The sequence below is a fragment of the Oncorhynchus clarkii genome, chromosome 28 (assembly GCF_045791955.1).
Source record: "Oncorhynchus clarkii lewisi isolate Uvic-CL-2024 chromosome 28, UVic_Ocla_1.0, whole genome shotgun sequence".
Classification (NCBI taxonomy): domain Eukaryota; kingdom Metazoa; phylum Chordata; class Actinopteri; order Salmoniformes; family Salmonidae; genus Oncorhynchus; species Oncorhynchus clarkii.
In genome coordinates, this window is record NC_092174.1 from 24,055,934 (window position 1) to 24,079,941 (window position 24,008).

General features: G+C 42.1%; 1 protein-coding gene across 1 annotated transcript in view; it reads right to left on the reverse strand.

The window, feature by feature from the left end:
* Nucleotides 1-2,771: 2,771 nt before the first annotated feature.
* The window catches only part of LOC139386635 (TGF-beta receptor type-1-like), a 51,153-nt gene continuing 29,916 nt past the window's right edge, over nt 2,772-24,008 (reverse strand). Inside the window, exons 2-9 of the mRNA XM_071132380.1 lie at nt 23,112-23,366; nt 21,473-21,709; nt 17,064-17,294; nt 16,536-16,703; nt 16,165-16,321; nt 12,631-12,755; nt 12,185-12,315; nt 2,772-7,650 (exon numbers count right to left, since the gene is read on the reverse strand). Coding sequence (XP_070988481.1) covers nt 7,525-7,650; nt 12,185-12,315; nt 12,631-12,755; nt 16,165-16,321; nt 16,536-16,703; nt 17,064-17,294; nt 21,473-21,709; nt 23,112-23,366 — 1,430 coding nt within the window. The 3' untranslated portion in view covers nt 2,772-7,524. The remainder of the gene's footprint in view (nt 7,651-12,184; nt 12,316-12,630; nt 12,756-16,164; nt 16,322-16,535; nt 16,704-17,063; nt 17,295-21,472; nt 21,710-23,111; nt 23,367-24,008) is intronic.

The window sequence follows — 24,008 nt, forward strand, 5'->3', positions numbered from 1 at the left end:
GATGAAAGCAGGTTCACACTGAGCACATGTGACAGACGTGACAGAGTCTGGAGACGCTGTGTAGAACGTTCTGCTGCCTGCAACATCCTTCAGCATGACCGGTTTGGCGGTGGGTCAGTCATGGTGTGGGGTGGCATTTCTTTGGGGGGCCGCACAGCCCTCCATGTGCTCGCCAGAGGTAGCCTGACTGCCATTAGGTACCGAGATGAGATCCCCAGACCCCTTGTGAGACCATATGCTGGTGCGGTTGGCCCTGGGTTCCTCCTAATGCAAGACAATGCTAGACCTCATGTGGCTGGAGTGTGTCAGCAGTTCCTGCAAGAGGAAGGCATTGATGCTATGGACTGACCCGCCCGTTCCCCAGACCTGAATCCAATTGAGCACATCTGGGACATCATGTCTCGCTCCATCCACCAACGCCACGTTGCACCACAGACTGTCCAGGAGTTGGCGGATGCTTTAGTCCAGGTCTGGGAGGAGATCCCTCAGGAGACCATTCGCCACCTCATCAGGAGCATGCCCAGGCGTTGTAGGGAGGTCATACAAGCACGTGGAGGCCACACACACTACTGAGCCTCATTTTGACTTGTTTTAAGGATATTACATCAAAGTTGGATCAGCCTGTAGTGTGGTTTTCCACTTTAATTTTGTGTGACTCCAAATCCAGATTTCCATTGATAATTTTTGTATGATTTTGTTGTCAGCACATTCAACTATGTAAAGAAAAGTATTTAATAAGAATATTTCATTCATTCAGATCTGGGATGTGTTATTTTAGTGTTCCCTTTATTTTTTTGAGCAGTGTACTTCCCGAATGCACTGTTTGTAATAAAATCAGCGGAAGTAGGCCAAGCCAAGGCATGGAGAACTAGAACAAACCGGAAGGGAAATCAGACCAACTGTCAGAACATAACTTTTCCCAGAATGGAAATAATGCAGAAAATTGAATCCCAGAGTGAATTACCTCTGAGAACTATCATATCACCAGAGCATGTATAAGCACACATTTTTCAGATGGTAAATGTGTCTCCCTGTGCTCACTGTATTCCCACTGACCACCATTATCAAGCTTTCTAGAAATATAGCAATGTGGAAATGATGAATGGATGAAGTGAGGACAGAAGAGGGATAAAGAGATTAACTTGCCCAAATCCAGAAGGGTGATTTTATTTCATTCCAGACTTGATTTATTCTCTCCCGGTTTTGAAAATGTTCTTCCCTTTCAAATAGCATGCAGTCATTGTTAAATCTGTTACAATTAAAATGATCAGCACCTATAGAAACCCATCATGCTCATGTCTTCCCCCTTCAAGAGTCCAATTACTGATTTTTCAAGTTTCACACTATAGAATTCCAGAACTCACCAACTTGGAACCCTCAAATTGGATTTGACAAATGAAGGAACACTGCATTGATGTCTGGATGAATTGTCAAGAGGTAAGAGATGGCTTGATGTTCTCAGTCTGGCTACAATGGGTCAGAACAGAGGGATCTCCTACAGCCAGACAGGGTCTCCAGGGAATGTCTAGACTCTATAGACAGTCAGACCCTTCCTTATTTCCCCCTGAACACATTACTTATTTACATCCCAGACGTCATAAAAGTTTGAACACCTGATGGATTACATTGAGAAATAAGGAAACCCAACCCCCAATGGCATGGAAACCCAAACCCCTAATGTCATATCAAATGTTAGGAAATCAAAGTCAAATGGATGCATTTACAGTACTAGAATCTTTGAATATGCTATCAGGTATGGGAGTAGTGTAAAGCTGGCAACTCATCACACTAGATGCAAGAATCCCTGTGGCCGTGTACTTTTAGGCAACACCACCATCTGTTGGTGGGAGCAGCATGGAAGGGGCAAATGTGGTCGACTTTACAATAATTTCATAACACATACACCACTTATATTAAAGCATTTATATTCAAACTGTTGGATACTTCTATATTGCAATACCAATTGAATGACTTGGCTGCAGTGCCTTATGAATTCACCAACAATAGAGCACCTTTGAAAGAGGGGGGGAAAAAGTCAGGTAATAAAATGTGTATATATTTATTCACAAAACATCTTACTTCACTATACATTATCTTCAAATAATAGTCAGTGTTCTCTGAATTCCTATGTCAAGCGCTCATTCTTTTAAACACTTTGTAAAAGGTAAATACAACATACTGTATCTTGAGGAGAGAATGCCGATCTCACAATTGGCACAAATCATCGATATACTGCCTTTCTATAAAACTCTGCAGAATTCTAAAGTTGAAACATTCTCAGATTCTGGTTCAGGCAATAGGATTACTTCTTACACATATGGGACAAACAGTACACCGACTACCACTGTCAAATAAAGAAATATACTTTTTTGATTAGACATTTCATAAAAATAAAATGTAAAACGTGGTAGATAAAGTATTATGTACATTGAGGTAAATTATAATTGAAAAAAACATTGGTCTGTTGAGGTATAGTTAACATTTTTCGATTGTGTTTTTACTTTTTAGCCAAACTTCACATTGTTTAATTTCCTCCCTTTTCAGCAGAATCATGGGAGCACATATGGTGGACTTTGAATATGGTTCCATATAATATTCTAGATAAGTGAAAAGTAGGCATTGGGAGAAATAAGAAGGCTATTTTGTACTGGAGCCAGCATGTAGTAGCACATACTGCAGCTAATTGACACTTAAAAGCTACTGTAGAACATGTGATAAAGATGTCAAGGGAACTGTAGTGGAAATTCTAACCATAAGGGAAGAGAGACAAAATTGTTTGAAGAATTTAATTATAAGATTTGCAAAAATGGAGCGGTCAACAATCCACTCAACAGTGCAGTTAAAAGCCCAACGAACAGTGGCTCTCAGCTTTTAGAGAAATGTCCATCCTCTTTGTCTATGTTGCAGTTAGCAGATGTGTGCAAACAGGGGTGGGGAACATGGTGTATAAGAGGCGTTTAGCTTGTCTGTGCAGATTAAGACAGCTGACGTTGCCACCATTGTCTGTTACTTCCTGCAAGTTTACACACAGAGGAGTTCTTGCAGATAGTACAAACGGGTCACATACTGCGGTTGCACCCAGCTCTTATCTGTACGCCCAGACTTATGACTAAGTCACACAAGACAAGGCTGCATCAGCAAGAAAAACACTAGCATTAAACACAATAACAATTCTCTAAGTAAAACACAGGATAGCATGACTGATTTTGTCATTTTCCACAACAGAACTTTCAGGTTGGATCCCATTCATCAAATACTGTACGTTTCACAATGGCTTGCTTACCAGAAACATTTTTAAAATTCTGTTTCACAATCTGTACTACACAGCAGAGCTTAAATATCAATTTCCAATTTTGCGGTTGCATCAGAAGCCCACTACTAAATATGAATGCCTTGCTGCCTGCCTGCCTCACTGGTCGTTTTCCCCTTCTGCTAATCAGAGCATCTCATTCAGTACACAACTGCGGGGCACTTCCTTGTTTAGTGCTTGAGTTCAGGTCAGTGACAGCAGTAATCATGCCTGTATAATGATGGCTACATACTGTATCACTGGCAGAATGGGGAATTCAGTGACACACACTAGTTAAACTAAACTAATGGGGAATGGTACAGTATACAGGTATAAAGCACCATACATGACATAAACAACACACCACATTTGTAGATTATAGAACAATTGGGAAAGGAAATATCGTAAAACATTGACATTGGAGGGGGTAAATACAAGGTTCCTGGTGAACACTACACTAGCAGATAGTGAGCATAGTTAGTGGAGTCCTGCTGCTAGGGACTCAGAGGTGGTTGATGTTGCTGAGAGGAGTACCTGGATGTTTCTAGCTTCAGAAAAGTCAAATGCTGCATCAGAAAGTGAAAGGCTGCTGGTGATTTGAGACAGAAGAATGCGGTAGAAAGTAACATTTTTTGATGAGTAAATGAGAACGGTTGCATCTGGTGTTCCACTGTAAAATAATAATACTTTTTTGGTTCAACACAAACAGTATATTATAGCAGCAATATTCTTCACCTCAAGTCTGATGAATGTGACCAAAAAACACAATCTATTGTTTTTCATCCACATGATGCCCGGTTGACCAGTTCTGCATTCATGTATGGCACAACATTTAAAGGGTGTTTTGGTTGGTTAAAGCAGGTTATGCTGTAAACGTGCTGAAAGACAAAAACCAACACAACACAGTAGCAGATATGAATACATGTGCCTTTGTCAAAAAATATATATAAAAAAATAGCACTACTCGTCAAACAAAATGCTATGGCACTTATTGACGAGCATCCATCTGAACTCTCTTCAGCCTACTCCTATTTGGGATTAGGATTTTTTGGGGGATCATGTAAGACAACAATGCCAAAAAGTGCATTCCTTACTGCTGAAGCGATACGAAACAATGTCTACAGAATTTCCTTTACTCGCTTAAATTCATGTTTACTGTGTTTTGTCCTATTGGAAAATAAGAAGTGAGGTCACATGATCAAATCTATAAGTTTAAAAGCATAAGGATATTACCAACTAATAAATTAACATTTCGTTTTTTCTTTCATGCCAACAACGAAAGATCAACTACAGGACCTGTATAGGTCTCAAGGGGCTTTCTCACTGTCAAGGTAGAGCTGTACACATCTCTAAGATATACAAATGTACATTCTTGTTTGAAATGTTATGCCCATAGATATGTGAAAACTCATTGACATAAAAGCAATAAAAGTATGCAGGAAATAAAAAAGCCTACATAATGTAGCTCCATCAATGCTTTCCCTTAAAACTGTACAGGATGCATTACTGCTGAGAAGAGTGACAGGTAAACTGGTATCATGGTGTTGCTTAGGCCTAATGGCAACCCTGGGTTTTATTCATTAGTGCACACCTTAGCAAAATGTTTAAAAACATTTATCTTATTAGATACATTTAGTCCAGGTAGACCCACCCTGTTTCAGTCCATTTCCTTCCGTTTGGTGCCTAATGAATATGACCCTGATCTCCACTGCATCATTTCCTATGGCAGTGGGAGGAGCCATTTGTTCAGAGAACCTCCTACTACTACCTTAACATATGATTGGATGACTGATTCAGAGAACTTCCTGGTTGTGGTTGAAATAACAAAAGCACAGTTTGTATAAAATAGAGGTACATGTATATCTATCAGTGTAGATGTACTGCATGTACACATGCATACAGAATGTACACCTGTATACACACACACACACACACACACACACACCAAATGCATTGGAATTGAGTACACCCATATACAACCACTCATATACAGTGCATTCAGAAAGTATTCAAACCCCTTGACTTTTTCCACATCTTGTTACGTTACAGCCTTATTTTAAAATGGATTAAATACATTTTCCACTAATCAATCTACACATAATACCTCATAACAACAGAGTGAACACAGCTTTTTCGAAAGTTTTGCACATTTATTAAAAATAAAAAACAGAAAAACCTTACTTACATAAGTATTCAGACCCTTTGCTATGAGAGTCGAAAATTGAGCTCCGGTGAATCCTGTTTCCATTGATCATCATTGAGATGTTTCTACAACTTGAACGGCGTCCACCTGCGGTAAATTAAATTGATTGGAAATTATTTGGAAAGACACACACCTGTCTATATAAAGGTGACAGTGCACGTCAGAGCAAAAATGAGGTTGAAGAAATTGTCCGAGCAATCTGAGCAATCGGGAGAGAAGGGCCTTGGTCATGGATGTGGCCAAGAACCCAATGGTCACTGACAGAGCTCCCGAGTGGTGCAGTGGTCTAAGGCTAGCTGTGCCACTAGAGATCCTGGTTCGAGTCCAGGCTCTGTCGCAGCCAGCCGCAACCGGGAGACCCATGGGGTGGCGCACAATTGGCCCAGCGTCGTCAGGGTTTGACTGTCAGGGATGTTCTTGTCCCATGAGCCCTCTAGCGACTCCTGTGGCGGGCCAGGCGCAATGCACGCTGACACGGTCGCCAGGTGTAAGGTGTTTCCTCCGAAATATTGGTGTGGCTGGCTTCCGGGTTAAGTAGGCATTGTGTCAAGAAGAAGGGCAGCTTGGCTGGGTTGTGTTTTAGAGGACGTACAGCTCTCAACCTTCACCTCTTCCGAGTCTGTATGGGAATTGCAGCAATGAGACAAGACTAACTACCAATTGGATGCCATGAAATTGGGGAGAAAAAAGTTGTAAACTTTTAAATTATAAAAAAATATAGATATCTTTGCAGGAATCCACCAAATCAGGCCTTTATGGTAGAGTGGCCAGATGAAACCAAGATTGCGTCACATCTGGCGGAAACCTGGCACCATCCCTACGGTGAAGCATGGTGGTGGCAGTATCATGCTCTGGGGATGTTTTTCAGCGGCTAGGACTGGGAGACTTGTCACGATCAAGGTAAAGATGAACAGAGCAAAGTACAGACAGATCCTTGATGAAAATCCTTGATCCTTGATGCTCCAGAGTACTCAGGACCTCAAACTGGGGCGAAGGTTCACGTTCCAACCGAACAAGGACCCTAAGCACAGAGCCAAGACAATGCAGGAGTGGCTTCGGGAAAAGTCTGTGAATATCCTTGAGTGGCCCAGCCAGAGCCCGGACTTGAACCCAATCAAACAATTCTGGAGAGACCTGAAAGTAGCTGTGCAGCAACACTCCCCATCCAAGTTTTGTTTTTCTATACATTTGCAAACATTCATACAAAAATTGCTTCGTCATTATGGGTACTGTGTGTAGATTGATCAGTGGGGAAAAAATAATTTAATCAATTTTAGAATACGGCTGTAACGTAACAAATGTGGAATAAGTCAAGGGGTTTGAATACTGTCTGAATGCACTGTATACACTTTAAGGAACATATATACATAGCAATGAACAAGATATTGCATATTTCACTGCATTTTGACAAAGCTTAATGAGGTCATGTTCTGTTTTGCTTGACAAAACACATAAAAAAATATGGATCTGGCATCTGTAAAATAAACATTTGAAGGTGAAAGATATTAAGTGAAATAAAGAAATTCATATAAGTAACACTTAATCATGTTTAAACAAAACACTTAAATAGACACTGACCTTGGTACTTTGAGAAATGACCAGAGAGAGGTATATCAAAATTTAGAATTTCTTTCAATGCATATTTTCTTTGATTCAGAATATTTGCAATGGAATTCCTACAGGAGGTCCCAATAAAGTCCAGCATTTCTTGCATGGGGTAAGAAAGAAGGGATGGATACAGTCAGGCAAAACAACGGGAGGGACAGGAGGTTGTGTCTCTGCATCCAGAGTCTAGAATGTTATTCAGAATCCACCCATGTCCTGATGCAATCTCAGAGGAGAACAGAGAAGAGCAGAGAAGCAATCTCTCCAATCAGCCTTGAAGGAATGAGACATTGAAAGGTACACACACCCACCTGAATTGTACTATCCCCTCCCTTCCTCTTCAGAGAAAGAGATGTCGAAGAGAACAGCACATAGCGATGGGGACAGAAAGAAAGTCCAGACAGACAGGTAGTCTTGACCCTCTAGTCTACATCTTGATGCCCTCTTGCTGGCTGAGCTGGGACAGGGACTTCTTGATGCGCAGCGCGGTGAGGCGGGCCGCCCCGTTGGAGTACCAACACTCCCTCATGATCTTAGCCATCACTCGCAGCACCTAGGGAGGGGACAGAGGCAGGGGAGACAGTGGGTCAATATCACAAACAGCAATAACACACCCACATTTTGTTTTGCAAGTTGTTGAGCACGGAGATAGTAGCTGCCCCCACCAATCGTTGAGTATACACCATGTCTGTAGCAATGTCACAATTAGAGTTACAAAGCTACTGGTAATTTACCAGAATCTTCAGTATTTTTGGTAATTAACAGAAGTTCTATGGCAATCTATCATAATTTGGTAATTTGTCATTTAAAAAAAAACTATGTTTTATTCATATTTGGTGTTCATTTTTTATATCTGTGTCCACATTGACTATGAATTTCTAGTAGATAGACCATATGGTTCCAGAGAAAATAGCCTAATTAATGAAAAAAAAACATTCATTATAAATGGGATTATTTTCAATTACCTCTGAAACTTGTCCAACTATTTTCATGACTGCCACCAGTTTGAAACCAAAACATTGACAAATACATATTGACAACGTAAAATTAACAAGTGTCTAAAAATATTAAGCATATTTCATGCGGAATCTATCATATTAAACATAAATGGTATTCACTAAATGTATAGTTTTACAGCTTTTTCATTTTAATCATCTTGTTTAATTATTTCATAGATTTTACCTGTGATAAAGCCACAGAGGGACAGAGATAATTACCTGTGATAATCTAAAGTACAACAAACAACCACTTGTCTTGTGATAGATTTCATAAAATCCTTGGAAGATACCAAAATGCTGGTAATTTATTGGCAAACTTCTGAATGTATACCCAGTAATATACCCTCCCTTTGCAACCAAAGTCAATGTCATTCTTTGAAGTAGAATCACTGTTGTTGTGCAAGAACTCATGAGCGTGAGAGAGATAAACAGTGACAGAGACTCAGAGGCATGGTGTTGAACCTGCAGCAGAAGTCTGAACTAAGACTTCAACCCATAGTCCGCACGTCTCAGCAATGACAACGTTACCCTGTAAGCAATGGAGACACAATGGAGCTCTGACGTGAAGAGGCTGGTCAGACTTACAACATCCAGGCCACAGCCACAAGCCTGAATACCAATCCACAGCATCCCTATTTATCAATCCCCCGATCGCCGCCAAAGGTCTTGGCGGTCCTGTTGATGTGTCAGTGATTCTACGGTGTTGAATGCAGGGCTGTAATCAGCAGTATCCCCGGACACTGAACACCTACTGTGAAGCATGAGCCGAGGCAGCGGATCGGACAGTGACGACGGTGCAGGACGAATTGGCCAATAGACTTTGTGCAAAAAATAACAGACAGGGCATTGAAATAACGATTTGGATAAATCAAAGATATTCTCAGTAGCTAATAGACAGAGTTGATGCCTGAAAAGTTTATAACAAAACTTTGGTATGGCTCTACTATTGCCAACCTGTTACCTGCCCAACCTGCTCGCTCTCGGGAAAAGGCCAAATAAGCACCTAAGTAGGCCTAAGCAATAGCCCAAAATACATTTAAACCATAAACGCATCATTTTCCATGGAAATTTCAACACATCATAAACAACGTTATTCCTATCAACCAATAAATATTCCTTGAAGACTCGCACATCATGCAAATTATTCTGCAATGGCACGTCAACAGGGATACAGTGCAGTGTTTCAAACAAACACATCTTTAAATTAAATAAACACTATAATTATTCTTCAATCAAGACTTTGATTGTTCTTCTAATAACATATTTCACTTTGCTAGAGCATGTACTATTAAATGGGCAGCTTTAAACACAGTAGAAACATTGGCTGTGTGCTTAGGGTCGTTGTCCTGTTGGAAGGTGAACCGTCACCCCAGTTTGAGGTCCTGAGCACTCTGGAGCAGGTTTTCATCAAGGATATTTCTGTACTTTGCTTCCTTCATCTTTGCCTCAATCCTGACTAGTCTCCCTGCCGCTGAAAAACATCCCCAGAGCATGATGCTAGGCATTCAGGCCAAAGAGTTCAATCTTGGTTTCAACAGACCAGAGAATCTTGTTTATCATGGTCTGTGAGTCTTTCAGTGCCTTTTGGCAAAGCGGGCTGTCGTGTGCCTTTTACTGAGGAGTGGCGTCCGTCTGGCCACTTCCATAAAGGCCTGATTGGTGGAGTGCTGCAGAGATGGTTATCCTTCTGCAAGGTTCTCCCATCTAAACAGAAGAACTGCAGAGCTCTGTCAGAGTGTGACAGTCAGGTTCTTGGTCACCTCCCTGACCAAGGCCCTTCTCCCCCGCTTGCTCAGTTTAGCTGGGAGGCCAGCTCTAGGAAGAGTCTTGGTGGTTCCAAACTTCTTCCCTTTAAGAATGATGGGAGTGTTCTTTGGGACCTTCAATGCGGCAGAATATTTTTGGTTCCCTTTCCCAGATCTGTGTCTCGACACAATCCTGTCTCAGAGCTCTACAGAGAATTCCTTCGATCTCATGGCTTGGTTTTTGCTCTGACATGCACTGTCAACTGTGGGACTTTATATAGACAGGTGTGTGCCTTTCCAAATCATGTCCAATCAATTGAATTTACAACAGGTGGACCCCAATCAAGTTGTAGAAACATCTTAAGGATGATCAATGGAAACAGGATGCACCGGAGATCAATTTCGAGTCTCATAGCAAAGGGTCTGAATACTTAAGTTATCTGTTTTTTATTTTTAATACATTTGCAAATGTCAAAAAAATCTGTTTTGGCTTTGTCATTATGGGATATTGTGTGTAGATTGCTGAGGAAAAATATTTATTTATCAACTTCATAATAAGGCTTTAACGTAACAAAATGTGGAAGAAGTCAAAGGGTCTGAATACTTTCCGAAGCCACCGTTTATGAACGGGAGTCGGCATTTAGCATTCAACTTCTTCTAAACTTGAAAAAGGACTACTTCTAAATGTTATGTAGCAAAAACAGCCAAATATCAAAATCTAACACTGGTAACCACATTGTGGGCCTGTTACAATACATCAATGGTGATGGATGACCAATATACAGTTGTGTAAAGTACTTAATTAAAATACTTTAAAGTACCACTTAAGTCGTTTTTTGGGGTATCTGTACTTTACTATTTATAAATTATTGACAACTTTTACTTTTCACTACATTCCTAATGAAAATAATGTACTGGTCCATTCACACACTTATCAAGAGAACATGTGGTCATCCCTACTGCCTCTGACCTGGCGACTCACTAAACACACAAGATTTGTTTGTAAATGATGGCTGAGTGTTCGAGTGTGCCCCTGGCTATCCGTACATTATAAAAACCAAGAAAATGGTGCCGTCTAGTTTGCTTAATATAAGGAATTTGAAATTATTTATACTTTTACTTTTGACACTTAAATATATTTTAGCAATTACATTTACTTTTGATATTTAAGTATATTTTACTCAAGTAGTATTTTACTGGGTGACTTTCACTTGAGTCATTTTCTATTCATCTTTATTTTGTACTCAAGTATGAAAATCGGACACTTTGTCCACCACTACCAATGTCCCATTTGTTAGATCAGATTTGTTGAATGTGCACCAATCCGGCGTCTTTCTATCCCCACGGTCTCTGTTCCATTGACGTCTTTACCGCATCTTATAATAAACATAGTTCCTGAACCAACATTGCGTTTCATTGTCGAGATGTCACGGACATGTGCTCCGCCTCAGAACCAGCGGTCTGTGTGAATGCTTTGCTTATTAGAGGAGACCGCTAAACAACATGACCCTGGCTGGAACAGACCTGTCTAGACATCCAGAACTCATTCTCTTAACTAAAGGCTGCTGCTACGTGTATGTATGTATGCCGGCGGCTCACACCCACGCAGCCGAGCTGTGGAAATGTTTATGACTTTTAACATTGGCAACATTAGAGACAGAGAGAGAAAGCTCAGCACTGCTGAACGAACACCAGTCCATCTCCAGATTTAAAGTGACGAGCAGCATAGGCAAGGGCAGAGAGATGGTCTCCTATTCATCTCTTTGAATGTGTCCCTGATGTGCTCTTCGTGTCAATTTAGCATATCAGCTTTGAGTGATTTAAAACCGCTCATTTCTGCCTTGTTTCTCCAACTGCAGACAGAGTGAACAGAACAGACTGATGGGCCAGTTAGACTGATGGACTATAGACTGATGGGCCATTTAATATTCACAAGCTTGGCCATCAATCCAGTGGTTTGCTTTACAGCTGACCTGGAATGCTGATGCTCTGGCAGCAGCCATTGTAACCTTGCAGGGGATGATGATTTGATTAGGAAGCTTTATTACTGCAAATTGGATGTAATCTAATTGTCTGTTCTCCAGCAATACAAAGTGCATCAATAAAGACAGAGGAGAGGGAGAGTGGATCTAGTGATGATGAAGTGGGAAGGCTGTTTGCAGGAGACCGAAAGGAGAGTAGAGACAAAACAATGGAGAAAGATAGAGAGAGGGGGAGAAAGCAAGAGATGGAGACAGAGCAGAGGTAGACAGACCAACCGAGAAACAGAGAGTGGGAGCGAGAAACAAAATGGATTATATTCCTAAGGGCAGTGCCTAAAGGTAAGAAGTGCATGGTGTAATACCTCGCAGCTCTGCCACCTGTTGGGGATGTTGGCCCGTAGTTTCTGGTCACACACCACCCTCCTCATCTCCTCCACTGAGGGGTCTGGTTGGACCAGGTCATAGTAGGGCAGCTGGTAGTCCTCGTGGATACCTGGGGGGGCAACAGACACAGGATTGGCTTAGACAAAGGCTTACACAGAATAAAGGCCAATGCCAATCTAAGAACACAAGCCAATGGAAATCTACGATACAATTCTGACAGAAAATGTTGAAAATATCAGAGAATGACAAATGTGATGACACCAAGCCTTAAAGGGACAGGTGAGAGAAGAGTCAGAGTCCCACAGATCCAAAGCCTTGTGTCAGTGGCTGGCTGCTATGTGTAATGGACTTGATGCTTCAGAATTAGCCAAGGTCCTTGGGGCCAAAACAACTCGGAGCTAAAAGGAGCATAGTGTTAACTCACCTCCTATTGAGCATCTCCGTGCGATCTCCCAAAACACCAGGCCCATGGCGTAGATATCTGCCCGCTTGAATGACTCAAAATGCTTCATGTTTATGGAGTCATCCAGGACTTCAGGGGCCATGTACCTGAGGAGACATTCACCAGACAGTTCCCTTTAGCCTCTCAGACAGAGTGACAACATGATCTCATTATTCTCAGAGTATCTTGAGTGACCCTGTACACTCTCAAGTCTATTGTCCAATCCTTCACTACATGATGATCTGATCGAGGCGAGCCTTGCAGTGTTGTCAGTAGAGTGGGAGAGCAGGAGAGGGAACGCGGGCGAGAGAGAGCGAGAAATAGCGCGAGAGAAATAGAGCGTGCGAGCAAGACCGAGCGAGAGAGAGGGGCTGTAGTAGGTTAGAGTTCACGGTCCATCACAGTGTACATGAAAGGACAGGAAGGGCAGAGGTTGTGGCAAGAATACAAAGCCAGGCGACACATTAGCACACTGTCACTGACTGCAGCGCCGCCTGGTGGGGGGAACATGTCGTTGGAGGCCCCAGGGGACAGTGGTGGTGAGATGGGGGGGAAGGGACGGTGTGTGTGTGTGTGTGTATGTGGGGGTTCTTCTGTCCGTGTGGGGACCTAAAATCCTCAAAACAAGGAACATTTCCATGTCCCCATGAGGACAAAGGCTATTTTAAGCTTAGAGGTTAGGTTTAGGTTATGGGTTGTTAGGGTTAGTTTTGGGGTTAGGGAAAATAGGATTTTGAACAGAAATTTAATTTTAGGTCTCCACAAGGACAGAAGAACATAATGTGTGTTTGCACACGTCAGTGTGAGTGTGCATGTGTGTATGTGTGTGTGTGAGCTTGTGTGTGTGTTGAAGTGGGGTTGACAGCACACACAGAAAGACCGCATCAGTGAAGCGGATTAGCTGCTGCCTGCTGGTGACCACTGTGACCAGCCAAGCCCCCCAGCACTGCTCGACATGCCCCGCGCTGCAACACTTCAGCTTCAACCTTCCTCCCTCACACGACACATCTTCCTTTCACACTTCCCCTCACACCCCCTTCTTCCATCCCTCTGTATAGTATTAGCCTGACACATTGTTGTACACGTAACCATTTTCACATCCTCATCTACTCTTTTACACATCCTTGTCCATTCCTTATATCATTGTGGGAACGACACTGGACACTGTCCTCTTAATTATGATACCTACAGTTGAAGTCGGAAGTTTACATGCACCTTATCCAAATACATTTAAACTCAGTTTTTCACAATTCCTGACATTTAATCCCAGTAACAATTCCCTGTTTTCGGTCAGTTAGGATCACCACTTTATTTTAAGAATGTGAAATGTCAGAATAATAGTAGAGGGAATTAATTATTTCAGCTTTTATTTATTTCATCACATTCCCAGTGGGTCAGAAGTTTACATACACTCAATTAGTATTTGGTAGCATTGCCTTTAAATTGTTTCACTTGTGTCAAACATTTCAAGTAGCCTTCCACAAGCATCCCACAATAAGTTGCGTGAATTTTGGCCCATTCCTCCTGACAGAGCTGGTGTAACTGAGTCAGATTTGTAGGCCTCCTTGCTTGCACAAGCTTTTTCAGTTCTGCCATCAAATTTTCTATGGGATTGAGGTCAGGGCTTTGTGATGGCCACTCCAATACCTTGACTTTGTTGTCCTTAAGCCATTTTGCCACAACTTTGGAAGTATGCTTGGGGTCATTGTCCATTTGGAAGACCCATTTGCGACCAAGCTTTAACTTCCTGATTGATGTATTGAGATATTGATTCAATATATCCACATAATTTTCATCCCTCATGATGCCATCTATTTTGTGAAGTGCACCAGTCCCTCCTGCAGAAAAGAACCCCCAAAACATGATGCTGCCACCCCCGTGCTTAACGTTTGGGATGGTGTTCTTCGGCTTGCAATCCTCCCCATTTTTCATCCTAACATAACGATGGTCATTATAGCCAAACAGTTCTATTTTTGTTTCATCAGACCAGAGGACATTTCCCCAAAAAGTACAATCTTTGCCCCCATGTGCAGTAGCAAACCGTAGTCTGGCTTTTTTTAGGGCGGTTTGAAGCAGTGGCTTCTTGCTTGCTGAGCGGCCTTTCAGGTTATGTCGATATTAGACTCGTTTTACTGTGGATATAGATACTTTTCTACCCGTTTCCTCCAGCATCTTCACAAGATCCTTTGCTGTTGTTCTGGGATTGATTTGCACTTTTCGCACCAAAGTACATTAATTTCTAGGAGACCGAACGCATCTCCTTCCTGAGCGGTATGAGGGCTGCTTGGTCCGATGGTGTTTATACTTGCATACTATTTTTTGTACAGATGAACTTGGTACCTTCAGGCATTTGGACATTTCTCCCAAGGATGAAACAGACTTGTGGAGGTCTACAATTTGTTTTCTGAGGTCTTGGATGATTTCTTTTGATTTTCCCATGATGTCACACAAAGAGGCACTGGGTTTGAAGGTAGGCCTTGAAATACATCCACAGGTACACCTCCAATTGACTCAAATTATGTCAATTAGCCTATCAGAAGCTTCTAAAGCCATGACATAATTTTCTGGAATTTTCCAAGCTGTTTAAAAGGCACAGTCAACTTAGTGTATACAAATGTATGACTCACTGGAATTGTGATACAGTGAATTATAAGTGAAATAAACTGTCTTAACAATTGTTGAAAAAATGACTTGTGTCATGCACAACGTAGATGTCTTGCCAAAACTATAGTTTGTTAACAATACATTTGTGGAGTGGTTGAAAAACTAGTTTTAATGACTCCAACCTAAGTGTATGTAAACTTCCGACTTAAACTGTAAACAATGAACATTAGTGATAAATGGCGATACTAACGCAAATAAAAGTAATGCAGGCGATACCTTAAAGCGGTAATCAGCAGTAGAAACAATAACAAAGGGGCCGTCTCACCCCTGGTTCAGGAAACAGCTGAGGTATGGGGCTGGAGAAATTGAATCACTCTCAAATTCATAGACCGAGCTATGGATGCAAGAATTCACCATTCATGATATCAAAATGATCGTTTTAACCATGTTTTACACTGTTACCCGAGAAGTGTAATGGATCAATCGGATCAGATAGCGATCCTTTGCCAACCCGCTCCTTCCACTGAGCGGATTAATATTTCAGAGATAACGCTGTATCCACTCAGCAGTCTCTCTCGTCATCACTCCTCCGCTCTCTCTATCACTCACAGGCATCCAATGTCAACAGGCCCAATGACTCAGATGTCATTTTCCCTGAGCCTCAGCCCAAGACAGACTCAACACTGACAGCACTCCAATGAGGGCATACACAGCCGTGTGGATTAAGGGACCCGAGCAAAATAATGCAACCTAATTGAGTTCTACCTAATCTTAAGTAGTTGTCGCATTACGTGAGGTTTCTCTCTCTTTATTTGTCTGTGTGTGTGTCCATTTCTGTGTTTTCAGTGTATGTGCGTTTCTCCCTCTGTGTGTATCGCAGACACTTGTTTCTCTGGCCATGCAGGCAGTCACCTCTTGGTTCCAACTCTGTGATTGGGGGCGATGTCGATGGTGTCAGTGGCAGAGTCATGCCGGACAGCCAATCCCAGGTCAGCGATGCAGCAAGTACCATTCTTCTTCACCAGGATGTTCTTAGACTTCAGGTCGCGGTGGGCGATGGCAGGTTTACCTGTGGGGAGGAGAACAGGGGGAAGTGGGTAAATGGAGAGAGAGCGCGAGAGCGAGCGGGGGAGAGAGAGAAGAGGAAAAGGAAGAGAGATGCAGAGAAAGGAATATCTGAGTGCAGAGTAAAACCACTACATTTCATAACTATGTACATGTTATGTGGATACATATGCTATACGAAGTACATTAAGAGCCACACTTTGATTGGTCCTCCTCACCTTGCGTGCCAACAATCTCCATGTGCAGGTGAGCCAGGCCGCTGGAGGTGGACAGGGACAGCTTGATCATGCCCTCCACTGTCACTGTGTACCTGTTCAGGTAGTCAAAAAGGGAGCCGTGCTCATGGTAATCTGATACCAGCCATAATTGGGTCCACGTGCCGTTATCTGAGAGGAAAGGAGAGAGAGAACAGTGAGAGAGAGAACAGTGAGTGAGAGAGAGAAGTTAGGTGAGCTACACTTTACACAATGCCTGCATTTACAACAGATCATCAGAAAAACTCAATGAAACGCTAGTATCCTGACTATACTATCTTGGTCCCAAATACACAGTTCCAACTTCTTGTCAAATTAAGAGCATCATTGGTCATAGAAAATAGGATCAATACAGTCATGTTCAGTAGGGCACACTATCAAAACATTTTCATACAGAAAATGAAAATCTGGGCTCTTATTGGACAAGTACCTCCCTGTTTCAAAAATGTTTCTCCCTACTGAACACTACCCTGTTCCAATATTCCCTCGGACCTTTGTTGTCAGCGGCAATGAAGCCCAGGATGTTTTCGTGGCGAAGCATGACTGTCTGGTAGATCTCGGCCTCACGGAACCACGAGCGCTCCTCCCGGGATGAGAAGATCTTAACGGCCACCTCCTCTCCTCGCCAGCGGCCCCGCCACACCTCCCCGAACCTTCCCTTTCCGATGCTCTCCTGCAGGATGATGGTCCTGGCTATGGTCCTCTGCACCAATAGGGGCAGACCTGTGGAGGGGGGGGGGGGGGGGGGGGTGGGTTGTATGGAGAGGGAGCCCAGTTATTAGGAGGCCAGGGTTTTAGGAGAAGTTTGAAAGCAGTTCTATACAGCAAGGTGAGAGGAACTTGCAACTGTGATGGTGGTTGTGTGGAAGAGACACTGAAGACACGGATTAAAAGCAGGCCATTGGATACAAAAATTGAATGACTCTTTCTGTCGACAAATCCAATGTGTGCACAAGGCCAGAAGAACACTGAAGGAGACAGAGGTACAGTAGGAAGACTTCAACAGTCAGACCTGTAGCTACTCTCTGTTTCGAAGACGTCAAACAAAATATCTTCGGAAAATAGAACAAATTAGTCACTGTCTGAAGAGTGTCTGTACCTTGGAGGTCCTCTGTCTGTCTGGTTTCACCTGGTGTAGACCGTACATGTATATAAAACAGTCTAGAGCCCTCAAACTCAACTCTGCTTTGAAGCCAGAGTTGGTTTCCCCCCCCCCTAGTACTACACGGATTATTTAAATAACCAACTCATCATCAAACTTTGATTATCTGAATCAACAGTGTATTGCTAAGGCAAAAAAACAAAAAGGTGCCTGTTAACCTGTTGGATCTCTAGGGGCGCTATTTCATTTTTGGATAAAAAACGTTCCCGTTTTAAGCGCGATATTTTGTCACGAAAAGATGCTCGACTATGCATATTCTTGACAGTTTTTGAAAGAAAACACTCTGAAGTTACAGACAATATCTTTGCAGATTCTGAAAGTGCCCCAGAACTCATTCTACAGGCGAAACCAAGATGATGCGTCAAGCAGGAAATGAGCAGAATCTCTGAAGCTCTGTTTTCCATTGTCTCCTTATATGGCTGTGATTGCGCAAGGAATGAGCCTACACTTTCTGTCGTTTCCCCAAGGTGTTAGCAGCATTGTGACGTATTTGTAGGCATATCATTGGAAGATTGACCATAAGAGACTACATTTTCCAAGTGTCCGCCTGGTGTCCTGCGTGGAATTCCGTGCGCAAACGCCAGCTGCTTGTACTTTTCCATTTGATTGAGGGGAGAAACCATGCTTCCACGAACGATATATCATTGAAGAGATATGTGAAAAACACCTTGAGGATTGATTCTAAACAACGTTTGCCATGTTTTCAGTCGATATTATGGAGTTAATTTGGAAAAAAGTTTGCGTTTTGAGGACTGAATTTTCGTTTTTTTTTGGTAGCCAAATGTGATGTAGAAAACGGAGCTATTTCGAATTCACAAAGAATCTTTTTTGGAAAAACTGAGCATCTGCTATCTAACTGAGAGTCTCCTCATTGAAAACATCCGAAGTTCTTCAAAGGTAAATGATTTTATTTGAAGGCTTTTATGTTTTTGTTGAAATCTTGCGTGCTGGATGCTAACGCTAATGCTAACGCTAAATGCTACGCTAGCTAGCCACTTTTACACAAATGATTGTTTTCCTATGGTTGAGAAGCATATTTTGAAAATCTGAGATGACAGTGTTGTTTACAAAAGGCTAAGCTTGAGAGATGGCATATTTATTTAATTTCATTTGCGATTTTCATGAATAGTTAACGTTGCGTTATGGTAATGAGCTTAGGTCTGTAAATAGAATCCCGGATCCGGGTTTGGTCGACGCAACAGGTTAAGGGAATGTTTGTCACTGATGACTAATTATGTATACATTTCAATCAGGACTGACTAATCAGAATACTATTATGTTACTGTATATGTATGAATTTTCTTTTTAATCCTAGTACTGAATATAATGTGTGTAAATATAATCAAGAATTAGAACAATGACTGTCTGTTCCTTGGTAGAAATGAATGAACTATATCGCCAGACTGGCTAGAATGCTTATCTACACTGGCTGACCTTGGCTCTAGGCGAGGTGGGAAGGCTTGAGAACTATAGAGCCTTTCTACCAGTGTCAAGAAGAGACGGAACATTTAGAAAACGCTGACATCATTTTCAGTTTATAACCTGTGGTAAAATGTGTAAGGAGCAGTACTCTCGTGAATAAAATCTGCTGTTTGACTTTAAGACTGGGCTCTGTCCATTTTTATAAAATAAGGGTCATACAAATCCTTATGAATTGACAGAGTGTTTCATTTTAATTGGGTATTGAAACAGAGGAATTTAATTCCTGCAACAATTGGTCCTTCGAGCCGGATCTAAATATCCGTCCCTGCCATCTGGAGGTCGTACGCCGAATAGATCGTGCACGAGCGGGTCTGGTCCCGTTATTTAAGACCTGGCCTCTGAATTGAGGGAACGACTAGGCCGATGTACACCCCAGACCGACAGGGACGGTGACTAGATCCAACGAACAGTGCTTTTCCCAGTCGGCAGCAAGGTCAGTAGCCTTTATTCTCAAATTTGGGAGGGATTATTTGGGATATTTTTGATTGAATGTTCTAAAGGAGTTTGGATTTAATCAATGATAGGTGCTTGAATATTCTGAACAAATACAATGGGTTTCTACTTTGTGTTTTAACCAAAATCGATAGGAAGGAAACAGGTCTGAAATTGACCTGTGGTAAGGTGCACTACCATAAATAAACTAGAGCTTAATAAATCCTGGTTTTGCAAGCCGGAAGGTTATTAAGGAGAGATATAGTACGTATTGTTTGATAGGACGCTTGTTCTGTACAAATAGGATAGCCATTAATTCAAAAAACATACCTAAATAAAGTTTTAACCTGAGTAGTCTATCTGTATATGGGAAGTAGTCTGACTATGAAGAAGTAGCAAATAGATATATTAAAACAGGTGAGGATAAATTAGGCTTGGTGAGAAGGCAGGGTAATTCTAGGTGAACAGAATAATTGAACCTGTATAATGCTGAAAGAAATTAATATCTAAGGGGAGGAGAGGGAAACTTAGTCTAGAGTAGTGAGGTATGAGATATTAACGTTGAAAGTCCCAAGGAGAATATCCTACGGGTGAAATGTAATTTCCGATCAAAAGTCATCTATAGATGAGGTTTCCAGGAAGGAGAAATACATACTGATTATCATTAAAGAGACACACACATAGTCAGACAGAAAAGCAACTAAAGTAACTAAGTAACGGTAAATAGCAGATTCATAGAAATACACACACATAGAAGGTAAAATTAAATATAGAAAGGCATAGATAAGTGATTAAATACCATAGCTACTAGTAACGGTAAGGATTAAGTGTTTAATTTTAATTGGGTATTAAAACAGAGGAATTTAATTCCTGCAACAGTGCCCCTGGGGGGAGAGTCATGAGAGGTGTTTGGAAAACCCTGTTCTAGAGCGTGCTTTTGCCCACGTTCCAGCTGCATGGGTGGTCTGCATTATTTTACCTTCTCTTCAACCTGGACATTAAACTCAATGAGCAGAGCGAATAACCAGTAAGTTGGTGCCAGGGCAGAGAAAAACCAAATACTGTCACGACCTCGCCATCAATAGAAGGCTGATATCAAGTTGCTGAATAACTTTTCATCTCCAGTTCTATGGACAGTTCATGTTAAAGCCATTATGGAATGATGGCCACAATTCTATTTTTCTGATTGAATTAGATTAATACGATTCTGTTTCCATGATTGATGTCACAGTCTCACCGGCTGCTAAACGGATGTATTACTGATGAAACACTCAGGTCTCAATCATTCGCTGAAACATTCATAGCCAAGAACATTTCCGGCAGCTTATTGGCTCTCATTTACATCTTGCGGACCGCTCCATAGAAAACCACAGTATTGAAGAACTTCTTTAATACAACCCATTTAGTATGAGAAGCGTAAGCGTTCCCAAGGTCAGTATTGCAGCTCTATAGAAACAACTTCTAGGCATTTTCAGAACAACTTACATAACCCTGTCAGTAAATGTCATTTGAAAGTGCCTACAGTCAGACTTTGTGCATTGGGCTGATATAGCATCCCAATTTAAAATAGATGGAATACGTAAATCTATCCTAAGGGAGATTCTAGCACCCCGAGGTGCTAAAACTGCATTGGTAGGGAGAAGGGACACTGTTATGTTAACTTTAGGAACATATGTACGAAGATAAAGCTTTGTACAAGATGTCCGGTTTTATCGGTACCATAGTAGAGCATGCTACACCTCCTCCATTAAACTCAATCTGTTTAAAACGTATCTCCCAAAGGGTGTGATGAATGTACAGTAGTACATAGAACTACAAAACCCACCTGATCCGGAGCCTGAGGTGGTCATGTCGTAGATGAGGTTTTTGAGGGTATGGCCGTCGGCCAGGAAGGGGTGGTCCATGGCAGGGTCTTCCTCGTTGGGCACGCGGTGGTGGATAATCGAGCGGCTGTGGCACACATAGAACACCAGCAGCAGCACGAAACACAGCATACACACCGGCCCCGCGATGACGGCCGCCAGGGTCACTGGGCTCATTGGAGGGGTACGGGCTGTGGGGACTGGAGGGGGGACGAGACTGGGGTTAGTGTTGTGCCATACTAACACACATGCATGGGACAGTGATCAAAAAAAGCAGGAACTGATAAGAGTTCCTTCGAAAACATTGCAACGGTCCGGTTTAAATTCAAATGCATTTCCTGATACTGGCTAGACTTTCTCTAATTGACTTGCTGAGAATCAGAGGAGTGTGATCTGAAACGTGAGGGTGATCAAATATTAATGGAACTTTAAGTCAGACACTTTCAGCTCTCAGAATAAGAGCTGTCGTGGAATTCCATTATGAAGCCTCAAAAGTCGCTTCTGGAGCTTTTCAAATCATCCAGCTGCCTGGCGACTGCAACCTGTCAAATCTTTCCAATAGTCACAGCTGCACACAGAGGAAGGCTTAAGAACGGCCTTGCTATTACTGAATGACAGTATGGTGAGAGAGGATATCTGCTGACTACCATACTGAGAAGCACAGCATGGAGGCAGTTCCAGACCCATGATCAAGACTGGGAGCAGTGAGGTGCTTCTTTCTGACCACAAGAGCAGAACCCGACAGCGTGTCCAAGCAGAGACATTGCTTCAGATATAGTCAGTGACATATAGTGCCAGTTTCCTGAACACAGATTAAGATGGTCTTAAACTAAAATGCTTGTTCAATGGAATGTGTGTCCGTGTCCAGGATACTGGGTTTATAAATTGTAATTGTGACTCTCCCGCATGAGTGAGAGTGCTATAAAAGAAACAGGAAGAGCCTTGCGGGGAGAAAGTAAATAACTCATGAAGAAACATGGGTTGTTGCTGGGAGAATAGTATCACTAACAATCACCTCCTGTTCTTATAAAAATGACCTAACATCCAATAAATCAGAGCTGAAAAATGACTTGGGCCTGTGGCCTGTATGTATGGGTTCATATTTCACAAAGCAGGTGACAGAAACTGAAAGAGGAGCAGAATGGGGGAAAGATTCAATTGTACTTATGCAGAGCGCGCACACACACAGTAACACAGACAATTCTGTGACATATTTTCAAGGTCCATGGTCCTTGAACGTACAGGGAATGCTTTGTGCAGGAGACATACCCTTATTATATTGTAGAATAGTGAATGGAGGATCAAACATGCTTTAGAAATATATTGTCTCGCCATCAGTTCTCTGCTTTGCTGTTTAGATTGAGTCACCCAATACCACATATATACACCTAGCACCTACCCCCAAAACATGTTTTGTACATCTGAAATGATTAGGAAAGTATATGGTAATATGATGGGCAACATTTTCATATTATGACTTCCTCCTTTCAGATCTACACAGATGCACTGCACATTAGGTAATTGCCTATGAGCTAGTAGCCAATTTAGGACATGGCATGCATGTGAAAGATGATAGAGACCCGAGACATATCAGACACTTACATGTCTCTGAGTAGTCTTCTGGGTTGAGGTCTTTGTTACACATGTCTCTGTTGCAGCAGACAGGGACAACACCGGTGTTCTCCTTCTTGGAAGGGGCGCAGAAGAACGGCCTGTCTTTAGGGATGAGGTCTGCTTCCAGTAAACACCTGCTCCCCTGTGCCACCATCTTACTGCCCGACTTGACGAAGGACACAAAGCACAGGCCATCCGTGTAGCAGGTACTGTTACTACACCACTGGCAGTCGCACTGCAACGCTGAGAGAGGAGAAAGGGGATGGGTTTTAGTGAATATACAGAATATAGAAACAAAATCTGATAAAAAGAAAGAAGTGCTTGTTCTGATAAAAGGAAGAAGTACATCTGATAAAAAAGAAACGCATAGCCAAGTCAACACATTAACATTTTCAATATGTCTGGAATATACACCAGTTCTGTCATATGAAAATTGTCACTCTTAGTGCACAACAGGTAGGGATGTTTTTTCAGAACAGTAATTGCAGGATAAATGTGATAAGAGCGGATGTGGTTTGTAAGTACACAATGTGGTTGATACTGGGTTGCAACTGAAGACACCATAGAACACAGTAAGGGCTCAGACACACCAATAGCGGTTTCTGGCCAAGAGGAATTAGCACCTCAGGTCTTCTGAACATAATGTGAGGCGAGTGAGCAACAATTTTACATGTAGAATCAGGTGAAAAATGGCATCAGTCAGACGTCTACAGAGGGGTGTCACTAAAACACTGAACAATCGGCAGATGAAGGCTAGATCAAAATTCTGTGCGTTGTGTGTGACCCTTAAGTAGAAGGAAAGACTTGCTAATGCCTTCACAGCAACAGGAGAATCCAGACTAGAGAGTTGTTATTGGTCAGCCTTTGGCCCCATAGCTCAGGTTA